We start from the raw sequence: 11,537 nt of genomic DNA on the forward strand, positions 1-11,537 counted from the left end.
AGAGTTCCACCTGAAGAACTTTACTGCGTGGATGACTGGAACAGGATGCCCACTGAGGTCCTTCCCTGGAGACATTCCCATGCCCCCTGGACACAATCCAGAGCACGGGGGGTGGATGGATGGTCCCTGCCAGACCCTGTCCTGTGTGGCTCTGTGAAGCAGCACAGCACAAGGTGCAACAGACTGAGTAATAGCCACAAAACAAACAAACACAACTGAGTAATAGYCACAGAATATTCTGAGTTGGCACGGACCCATCAGGATCCTCTAACTCTTGGCTCTGCACAGGTCACCCCAAGAATCCCACCATGTGCCTGAGAGCATTGTCCAAACACTTTTTGAACTCAGWCAAGCTTGGTGCAGTGACCACTGCCCAGGGGCGCCTGTTCAGTGCCCGACCACCATTTGGGTGAAGAACCTTTTTCTAATACCCAGCCTAACCCTCCCCTGACACAGCTCCAGGCCATTCCCTCGGTCCTGTCACTGATCATGAGAGTGAGGAGATCAGAGCTGTCCCTCGTGAGGAAGCTGTAAGCAGCGATGAGCTCTCCCCCTGTCTCTTCTCCTCCAGGCTGAACAGACCAAGTGCGGCTCATTACAAGAACACATAAACACAGAAATCTTTTTCTCAAACAAGCCAACAGCGCGGCCAGGCTCTCAGCGCGGCCCGCGGAAGCGCCGCCCGGCCCGAGCGCAGGCGCAGTGCCCTCCGCGCATGCGCAGCACCCGCCCCGCTCCGCTCCGCTCCGTTCCCCGCCGCGCGGGGCTGCCCGGACCCGCCTGACGGAGCCGCCGCTCCCTGGGCCCGCCGGTCACAGCACCGCACCGGGGCCGGGAGGCATCGGGGACAGCCGGGCGGCCGCCTGGGCCTGCGGGGCCTGCCGGGAGGCCTCTCCCTCCGTCCTCAGGGCGGCCTCGGGATGGCGGCGTGAGGCGGCGGCACGGCGCGGTGAGTGCGGGCCGGGGAGCGGCGGGGTGCGGCCGGGACACTGACTGACCGGTGGGGACCCTGGGAGCTTCGGGGGTTGTGGGGGAAAGGGGTAAAGGTGTCCCCGCTGCGGAGGAGCCGCGCGCTCGTAGCCCTGCGTGCGCCGGGATGGAAAAGGCTTTAACCGGCCCTGAGCTCGGCGAGGTTGGCGCCAGCATGGAAATAACAGCACTGTGTGTGCCCTCCCCTCCTTTCCCTCTGCTGTCGGTCACGAATCTCTCGTAGCTCTCTTTAGCGCCTTCTGAAAGGAAACCCAGGCCCGTTTCTCCCCGGAGCAGCACAACGCTCTGACAGGCTTTTGTCCAGGCAGTTGGACTGGGATGGGCCTTGTGAGTCTTTTCCAGCTCACAGATATTCTGTGATATCTGTGAATACAGCGCTCTGCCGTGCTGTAGTGCCCGGCCAGGCACCCTCCCCGAGCCCCCATGCATGCTTTGAGCCAGCTACAAAGTGAGTTTACAAGCTGCTCCGTCATACGAGCATTGCTCATAATATCCCAAACATGCAAGTGCAAGAGAAGAGGAAAAACAAGCTCTTAAATTCAGTCCACAACATGCTGAACTCTCCCATATTGCCTTGCTACTGAAACCTTTCAATGGACCTTGCAAGTACTGCCATACTACAGTAACCTTTGTTTTTCCAAGCTATAGGTCGTAGCTGCTCATAGCTGCCCAAACAGCATATTTGCCACTCTTAACCTGAGATACAGAAACTCACCCTTTTCAGTCTCTATTTGGACCTCAGAAGCCTGCTGAAGGCACAAAAGGTGGAGAAAATGTCCAAAGTAAAAGTGCTTTTTTCAGGGAACTTGGAATAGGCCTGCAAGGTGTGATCTTTGGCAGTTAAGCAGAGGTAGAAGGTGGAAATGAAGACCACTGAAAATTAATAAGTTAGTACAAATTAAGGTAGTAATACTTCAGGTGACAGCTGTGAATACTGACATCTCTTCCCACCACAGAGCTGGCCAATGTAAGCTTCTGGTCCTCTGTTTCCTGATTATTTCCAGGCGCATTCCAGTTTCTCTGAAAAAACCCAAATCGTTTTTGTTTGGATGTCTCSTCCATTTTTTATGGAGATAAACACAGAACACTGCTGCCTTCCTGCTCACAGGTGGAGGCAGGTGCTGTGCTGTGAGGGTACTGCAGTCCAGATGGGGTGGGCACGGCCTCTGGACAAAGCCTAGTCCATCCCCCATCAATAATAAAGCTCAGAGGGTAGCTTTGGAAGTGATGAAAAGGGTGGCTCAACAGGGAGCCTCCACTTTTCCACCAAATGAGTTGCTTTGGCTTGTGTCTAGCTTGAGAAATCAGAACACTAACCCCAAGGCTTGATTAGTCAAGGATTTGTTGCTCTTTTTGGAAACTGTGATTACATTGCACCATTTCTGAGTCTACATCAAGTGTCCAAGGCATGAACTTATCCAAGACTAGGATAAAGCCTTTGCCAAAAATTATGGACTCACTCTTTCCAGCTGAGTCATACCAGCAGATGAAGCTTTTAAAAAAGTTGTAATAATAGTGGCAAGGCTAAAAAAACCTTGGAGAAGTTAATCCCTGCTGCAAATAGGTCTCAAAGTTTGAACGGTTGTGATTCTTGRGTTTATGATAGAAGGTTGGCATCTGGGAAGCTGGTTTGCTGTTGCTTTTCTTAGCTGAACTCTTTAAACTTGTCACTTGATAGTTCTTCACCTCTCTTTTTGTCCCAGTGCTTAGGATGTTGTGTATTTTTTAGCAGCTGTTTTGGGTGCAGTGTGATATTTGAGTTGGTTTTGAACACATGCTGGCAGTGTGAAGCACTGCCCACACTCATCAGTTAATAGTTGTAACAGGGTTTTTGATAAAAACAATTTTAAGCAAACAGGTGAGCGCTGTAGGTAAGAAACACATCCTTGAGACTTAGTCTTCAGTTTATATGCACTGTATACTTTGAAAGACTTTTATCTAACCAGTGTGGCTTTTCATCACAAGCAGAGACTTCAGCTTTTGGGAAGAGGGGAGAATGGYACCAGCATGCCCCAATAAAAAGGTTACTCAGTGTTTTATCACTGACTTCTCAGCCTGGGAGACTCTTTCTGTAGCATCTGCTGGGGAGATTCCATGTGGACAGCACWGGCTTAAAGGCTGCCTTAGTAAGGCCTGAACAAGCTTACCCTTGGAGTGCTTAGGGAAAGCTGGCTGATYATTCTCCCCTCTCAGAGCAGTGGACTGGTAAGGAATTTGAATGTTCTTGAGAAAGGTACAGACTCACTATTGGCATAGTGATGTGTCAAACCTATGGTGTAGGAACACTCTCAGTGTGTTAATTGCTGAATTARTTTGTAGAATATGAAGGAGCAGCTTGCTAGCTCCTCAGATGGATTTATCCCAAAACGTGASTGATCATTGTGAAGCAGTGCAGCATGCTACTCACTTTAGACCTGTCATAATTGAAGTTTTGTGTCTGCTTAGGAAATTATGCTGCTGTCTTCACACTGGAATTCCAAAATCCTCCCCACAAACATATGCGGGTAGGACCTGAATGTTTTTGGGAGGGAAGATGACAACAGGAAGGGCTAGGAATGCAAYGAAGCCAACTAATAAGCATGTGGAAGAGTACTGGTGTTCACTTACTAACCAGGTGCACAGGGAACCTACCCTGGCTCTCCTCTGCCTCCAGGAGCTGGCTCTGGTATCACATGGAGATTAGACTGAGCCAAAGTGGGAGCATCACCAGCTCTGCTGCTGAAGGGTCTGAAGTGAGTTCAAGTGGCTCCAAGGGCTGCAGAGGGGTGAGAGGAGGTGGTGGAAAGGAGCCATAGCAGCACAGGAGCAGGCTTGAGGGTAGCAGGACACTGGGCTGGCTGAGGCAAGAGGTGAGTCAGGCAGGGGACAACAAGCGCAGCTGGTTGAGGGAAAGCAGGATGTGGTTGTGAAACCAGTTCTGTTGGGTGACAGGYTGTTATTTGCTCTGGAACATGGTAATCTTTGGCTTGGATCATGAGGAAAGGACAAAGACAACAAGGTAGGAATCTTTAATTTGTACATTTCACCTTGCTTGAGAATCCAGGTAAAACTGAATATTTTGTTGTGGYTTCCCAGAAGGATCTGCCTGTCCTGGGCATGAAGGAGAACGTTCCCTGCTCAGTAAAGAGTTGATAGCAGGAGGTGCTGTTTCTCTTTGATCGATACGGTGGAAAGAAAACTCAATTTCATTGCTAGCTGTACAAAGAATCTCTAGTGAAGAGTACATATCTTACTAGTGCAAAGTCCCTTGAGGAAGATAGAGCTGTAAAAGCCTCCAGTAGTACTTTATGTARGATCAGCTGTGGGATGCAGCAAAGGCTCCTCAGCTTTTAACTGGTGGATAGCAAAGTGGCACATGAAAATACAGGCAAACTGTCTGCACATACAAAGAGCAACTGTTTGAATGTCTGCATTTGTCAGAAATCCAAGAGGTTTGCAGGTTGAAGGGCAYTGGCATTGAAACTTCATAGTAAAAATAACTACTATTAAATGRTTCTTTATTCTGCAGAGTGGTTGCATTGATTGCTACAAGCAAGCAGCTCTTGCAGGAAATACTAATATTTAAAAATGAGTAACTTGTTCTGAGATGGCTTTGTATTTGTAGGAAGTGCTCAAGTAAAACTTAGATGCTTAAAATAAACTCAGTGGTTTTGGGCATTATTGTTCAGAGCATTGCAGGAGCGAGGAGGCCGGATCATGAAGTACAAAGTGTAGCTACAACACAAATTATAATTATTTTCTAACTGTAGTCAGTTGTAAAGTTTGGAGCTAAGGRCTCCATAGTGATACATGACCCTGTTAAAGCTGAGGGACTTGTGACATGAATTCTGGAAAATTCTAGTGCTTTATTTCAGCCTTGTGCTACTTAACAGACACATTCTTTACCCATTTCTTCACTATAGGGACAAAAAGCCCAAAGCAAATTAGGCACTTTAAACTTAARTTTCAAGAACAGGTGACACACACTGCCCCAGAAGTCAGTGGCAACTTAGGACTGGATCTAGCAAAAACATGACAGGATGTTTATGCTGTGGTTTTTAATGCTCGATGTTTGTGAGGAGAAAAAACATGCAGGAAGCTTCAAGAAAGGAACATTTCAGGAGGATTAAGGCAGCTGCAGATCATTGATTTAGTACAGCTTTGCTGCATTCAATGCAATCTGAACTAAAAAGTTGGATGATGGGGTTTAATTACCTTCCTGTTCAAATATTTGTTAGATCTTTTTCTMTTCATTCTTTCCCTTGGAAAAAAGTTCTCCTGTACTTCTGTGGTATTGTTGACTCCAGAAATCTGAGCAATTCACAAAGACAGCAGACAGCATGTTTTATTATGAAATGAGTAATAGCTAGTTCCAGTTTGTAGATGGGGAAAAAGGCTTGGGACCAGACTTGCCCTTAAAGATGCAAGTGAATGACCTGCCTAAAACAGGACTAACTTTGGAACCTTTATTCCTGTGACTAGGCTTTATCTATATTGTAGTATTAAAACTTCTTCCTTTCTCTTTGACTGCTGAGCTGCAGCTTAGATTTACTAATTGAACTCCAGCTGCCCTCTCTGCTGGAGAACGCTGCCTTGCAGGAGAGCCAGCACAATGTACTTTCCCCAAATAATGTTTGTGCTGGTGGAGGTGTTGGCCTGCATGTTCTTACTAACATTTAAATAAAATAGATCCTACTGCTCAGGATGGCAGCGTTTYCTGCTGCTGACAGCAGAGCCCATCRGCACCTGCGAGACAAGTCTGACCTCTGTGCTCTTTTGGAAGAGAACCATGTGTGGTTTTCTCTTGGCTTTTCTATGCAATCCCTCATCCTCCCTCCCTTTGCCAGGAAATCCCTTCTCCTGCCAMCAGGAGCCAGTGGAATGTGCTGTTTGTTTACATTCTCACTCCTTCATCCTACTAACCTTCCCACCCCCCAGCTGTAATCCTAACAGGCTCGGCTGAGCCCTTCATCCTTCTGGGGGAGCACTGCTCTGTTGAGTAATTGCAGATACAAGGATTGCTACGAGGAGCTGTCCACCCCCACCAGACTCTCCTTAGTGGGGGTGAGGCATTTATTATTTTTATAGCCATTTGAAATTCTTGTAAGTGTTTGTAGTGCTTCAAAGGAAAAACAAAAGCACACACTTACTGTCATTGAGGTGGTTGCTAAAGGTAGAAGCAGGTTTTCTGGACTTGTAGCGTGCTGCCATCCCTTCTTAAGAAGGCCCGTAAAGCTCAGTTTCCACAGGGTTTTATAATAATCCAAGTGAGGAAATCCTGTGTTTACAGCACTTATGGAAATTGCCATTTTGAGCCTGTCCCCCCTTTGATCTATTCCCATACTTTGTCTTATTTGACTTCAGCTATTTGACAAGGATTATAAATCCTTAAGCAGGGACTGTCCTCCCCTTTGTTTTGCAGCCTGGACACTGCCAGGGCTTTCCTCGGTAGCTACATGGGTGGCTGAACTATTGTGTTGTCCTGCTGGAAGACTTTATTGTCTGTGCCTGGGTGGAAGGAGTKTGTGTGCTGAACTATTCCCAGACACTTCTTAATGTGTTAAGGGACACTAATGCTCCCTTAACACATCTCTGTAGCACCAAATAATTATTACTCAAATAATTATATATCATCACTTAAATTTTCGGACTGTCTTGGATAAATATGTGTAGGGAAGGCTGTGGCAGCYTGTTTTCCTTTCCATTTCCMCTTTTTCCCTTTCTGTTCCTGCACTATGCTAAAAGGGTCKCACTTGTTAGCCCCGATAAAGGCCTGAGGAACTGAAGACACAGGATACACTTCTACACCAGCATTAGCTGATCCTGTCCCCAGCTGAGCGGTTCAGAAAGCAGGAAGCTTTCCACCAGCTCCAAGACACACCAGAATTTAGTACTGGGAATTCAAACATCAGCATGTGAATGCTTGGGAATAAATGAAGCTTTAGAAGAATGTCAGATAATTTTTTCCCTGCAGTTTTTTGACAGTCTGACATTTTCCCCTCCCTACAGAACAGCCTGCCTGCTGGAGGAGTTGCTGAAGCCTGTTCTGGAGCACATCTGACTGCTACTGCCACGAGSCCCCAGCCAGCCAGCCACGATGTACTGCCTTCAGTGGTTGCTACCTGTCCTGCTCATACCCAAGCCCCTCAACCCAGCATTGTGGTTCAGTCACTCAATGTTCATGGGATTCTACCTGCTCAGTTTTCTCCTGGAACGGAAACCTTGCACAATTTGTGCCTTGGTCTTCCTGGCAGCTCTRTTCCTCATCTGCTACAGCTGTTGGGGGAACTGTTTCTTGTATCACTGCACAGGATCCCAGTTACCGGAATCAGCTCACGATCCCAGCATAGTGGGCACCTAGAAAATCATAATCTTCCACTCTGCAGAGGGCTCTTGTTTTGCTTTTAAAATGGGGGTGGGGCTGGGGAGGAGGGGGTGTTGGGTATGGGMCTGGAGTAAGGACAGCCTGTTTCCTGTAACTGTGTGTGGACTAGAGTGGCAAATTCTTCCCACTCTGCCTGTGAAATTCGACTCGTTTACTGTGTGAACTCTGGCAGCACCACCTGCTTTTTTAGAAGCAGAAGTCTTTTTTTTTTTCCTTTCCCGTATCACCGGGAACAGACACCAGCCCTCTCAACTGAGAACTGCTAGAAGCCTGAGCCGCTGGCTCCTGCCCAGCTGGGAGTGCTGGAGTTGTGTGTCACTTGTCTGCATTAGGCCATGGTGGTCTAACTCAGGACTCTTGGCCCACTGATCCTGCTCGAATAGCTACAAGATTCTCTGTCTCTCTTTGTGGGGAGCCAGCCTTCCCACCTTGCTGATCAAGGGCAAGTGCAACAGCTCACAAATGGACTTGGCCMAAAGCTGCTGGAGCCAGAGGCAGTTGAGTCATCTTCTCCTGCTCAGCCTGCCAAAGAGATGTGTGCACTGCTGAAGTGCTTTCTGAACTCTGTATGCTCCAAGATCCCAGTCTGAAAGCCTCAGTTATGCTGCTGCTTTTATAAAGCCTCACAGGCAGTAGAGACTGTCTCTTCCCCTCCTCCTACATGTCCCAGGTTTACCAAGGTATTGACTGTTGAGATAAAGAACTGGCATGCTGCAAGACACAGGGTTGTGGAAGCCACTGTGAACTTCACCCTACAAAACTCGTGCTGGCCTGAAAGGCTGGGTGTGGGCAGGGCAGGAGCGGATCCGCAGGTGGAGGCATGGCTTGAAGCAGTAAATGCTTCAGCCATTTTCAGAGATAATGGTTTTGGGCCAGAGGTGACAAAAGGTGCTGGTGCTACTGATTAGAGAAGGGCAGAGGCTGGAAGAATGCCTGGTGTCTCCAGCTTCCCTGGCAGAAGGATGTCAAGAATCCAAGATGGTGGTTGGTCAGGCATACAGCCTGGGGCAGAGGTTGGTTTGTGAGAAGCCTTAGAGGCTGACATGAAACGCTTATCTCTAAACTTTGAAGGTTTCCCTCCACTTTGCCATCTGTTTGTCTTKCCTTGAGTCTTCTGGTGGAGAGCAGCAGAAGTGGCCATTGCTCTCCTGAGGCAGTTCACGCTATGAGGTTGTGAAACTTCCAGAGTATTGTTTGTTCATTGCACAGCTGTTCAAAATGTTTAATAAAGCTTTATAAACTTTGGTCTATGGCCTCCTGCCCAGCATGATGCATTGGCTGTTCATTGTGGATGCCTCAGCCCAGCAATCACGTGTCTGTATTGTTCTGTTCCCAGCACAGCAACACTGAACAGTCTACAGTGAGAAGCAGAGCTTGTTTGCCCTGTAGCTCCCAGTACTGGCTCTTTTTGACTGTTTAACCTGACTGTGGGCAGATTGGGAGCTAGACTGGCAATTCCTAAACAGCCTCATCTCACAACCAGAAGCACCYGTGTCATGTGTGTCTCCGCACTTACGGGACAGGTTCCCCTTTTTCTTGCTGCTTATGAAATTAAACCCCCAAGSTGTGTCCTGGAAGCTGCTAATCCCCAGTGCACACACACAGTAAAAGTGTCTGCTGGGTGCTCATGTGGTTTAAGCCCATCCCACGACACCACATCACCCCAGCCTGTCCCTCTGCTCAGGGCAGCCCAGCTGCCACCAGCCATGCACGGGGAYGTGGTGGTGTGAGCCGTTCCCCAGCCTTGGCCACGTTCCTGTGTTGAGTGGGGAGAGACAAGACTACAGGAGACAACAGTGCCCAGAGCAGCTGAGAGGGTTAAAGGGTGGGTGTTGGAGCTGAAACAGGCTTGCTTTATCCCTTGCTCCRAAGACCAGGTTCAAGTTGGAAAGAGGTCAGGGCATATTAGTGTTTACATGATTAAAAAAACCCATCTACCACGTCAAAAATAGATGTGACAGCTCTGTCACCTGTCAAACCCAGGGAAATCCCAGTAGCTGTCACATCAACTCAGGCATAAATAACAAATGGAAAGGAGAGGGGAGGGCACTCACTGCAAGCCATGGCACAACTGTGCCCTGAGCAACTTTTAAGTTTCAATGTATTTAAGCTAATGCACTCAGTTCTGTCAAGAATACACCTTTGTTGCCTACTAGCCAAGTTGCACTTTACAGCAATTTAAATAAATCCTAGCCACCAAGGCAGACAACCCTTGGATGAGAGGAAGCCCTGGCTTTGTACATGGGGTTCAAGACAAGGTGCAGCTGCAGGCTCTTGCCTTCTGTGAGGCTCAGCTCAAATAAAGCACTTCAAAAGAGAAAGGCTGCAGGACAGCTCTCTGGGGCAAGAAACCTCCTGCCCCTAATGAAGAGAAGGAGCACTCTTTGATATGCACACAGCCCTCCCCAGCACATTCTGTTTCTCTCTTTAGGGCCCTGAGATACCATCTTCGTTTTAAAGATAGAAAATTAAAGCAACTTTGTCATGGTCAGACAGAAAGCCTCAGGCAGAATGAGGAACCCAACCAAGTCTCACAGGCCATGCTAATGTGTGGCTCGTCCTTCTCTGTAAAGAGACAATGAAAAACCAGCCTGTGAATGCAGAACAGGTTGAACCCGATGGSTTCTGAAAAGCAGCATCACAGCTTCCCTGCCTATGCACCACAGATGGGCTGAGCTGCACAGGCACAGCCAGAGYGCCCAGCCAGGCTTTGCCAGCTACATGGAAAAATGCTCACACACGAGATGCTTTACCCTGGTCTCGAGGAGCTTCTCTGCCAGAAGAACAGTGGGGTGGCTCTGTCCCTGGGGGCAGCATGGTATCTCTGTGTGGGGACTGCAGTGGTGGGCAGCTACAYCAGTGACTCAAACAGTGGGATTTAGAACACAACCACTGTGTTGTGCCAGGCCCCACTGTGGCTGGACACTGCCCGTAAGTGTCACTTGACACTTTGGCACTGAGTGAGTCTCATCACCTTGCTGAATTACAGAGTGTCCATCTGCCTGATGCTCCCTAGATACAGGGAGCTGGAGCCTTAAGCTGTTCCTTTGTCTTTCCATATGAAGGAGAGATCATTTTCTTTTCTAGGTCACATAACAGATCAGTGACACCGCAGAGTCAATAACGGAAAAAAGGCAAAACAAAAACCAGCCCAGGCTCCAATCCCTAGAAACAGAGATGCAGCTTGGCTCAGGCAGTCCTTGGACTCCTCACTGCAGCCTTAGGGTCCAGGGGCTTTTCATTCATACTCATCCTCAACCCTTAGGGAGAGGGAGCATCCCCAGGATGAGCAGCTGGAATACCACAAGGCTTGCCATGGTACGGCTTTTTGAACCTTAGATCTGCCTGCCATCCATGATAGTTAATCATCTGACACTTGGCAGTTGAGCTCCCCAGCAATGCTCGGGGTGCAGGTAGGAGCCAGCCTGCTCTCCCAGCATCTGCCTCTCATCCAGGGATCTTGCTGGGTGATTAATATCTCCTGCCCTGATTCTCTTCCTGCTCRCCCTGAGACAAGCCCACAACAAACAGCAGCAGCCAGAGGATCCATGATCCCATGGAGGARCCATTTGGGTTGGAAGCACCCACCAGTGGGCTCAGAGAGGCAGCCAAGTCCAGAGGCACAGCCCCACTGCCAATAGCACCAGCCTTGTCCCCTCGTGCTGTCACCCAAGCTGGCCCAGTGAAATCCCCTGAGCCAGAGGAGACACAAACAGCATTCAGGGTCACTTGCCCTGCAGCTTTTCTCTGGCACCAGGTGGTTTCCCAGCCGTGGGAGGTAAGCTACAGTCAGGTAAGGACTTTAGCCTTCCCCTCCAGAGCCTGGAGATTAACCCTTGGCAAGAGGGTTTTGCTACTCTTCCAGCAAAGGCAAATCCTCTGGTAGCAGGGCAAGGGAGGACAGATGGCTCAGGTGCCACCCCGACCTGCTGCTGGAGGGGCTGAGATCCAAGTGACAACAGGCTGTGTCCTCTGAGTCAACGCATGCTGGCAGCCTCCTGTCCACCCCTTGTTACCAGTGAGTAACAGGCACTGTGGGAGCTGCGGTGGCACTGCCAGCAAAAGAGTCTGACACAGGGGCACAGTCCTGCTGTTAGCCAGCCCTTTAACAAACACCACCCTGCTCCTGCCCCAGGAGCCCTTCTGCTGCTTTTGGGCTGTGGGAGAAACCCCAGACTCTCAG

At 49.0% G+C, this 11,537-nt stretch overlaps 1 protein-coding gene across 2 annotated transcripts; it reads left to right on the plus strand.

Annotated features, from left to right (window-relative positions):
• Positions 1-736: 736 nt before the first annotated feature.
• BLCAP (BLCAP apoptosis inducing factor) lies at positions 737-8,600 on the plus strand. Of its 2 annotated transcripts, none has more exons than XM_057378397.1 (2): positions 737-949; positions 6,979-8,600. In XM_057378397.1, exon 2 carries the CDS (start codon positions 7,067-7,069, stop codon positions 7,328-7,330), a length of 264 nt encoding a protein of 87 aa, XP_057234380.1. In that variant the 5' UTR covers positions 737-949; positions 6,979-7,066; the 3' UTR covers positions 7,331-8,600. The 2 variants fall into 2 exon arrangements, with proteins under 2 accessions (XP_057234380.1, XP_057234382.1); XM_057378399.1 differs by lacking the exon at positions 737-949 and adding an exon at positions 3,888-3,988.
• The last annotated feature ends 2,937 nt before the right edge of the window (positions 8,601-11,537 follow it).

The sequence above is a fragment of the Malurus melanocephalus genome, unplaced genomic scaffold (assembly GCF_030028575.1).
Source record: "Malurus melanocephalus ecotype Western Australia unplaced genomic scaffold, MMel_1.1 scaffold_356, whole genome shotgun sequence".
Taxonomy (NCBI): Eukaryota; Metazoa; Chordata; class Aves; order Passeriformes; family Maluridae; genus Malurus; species Malurus melanocephalus.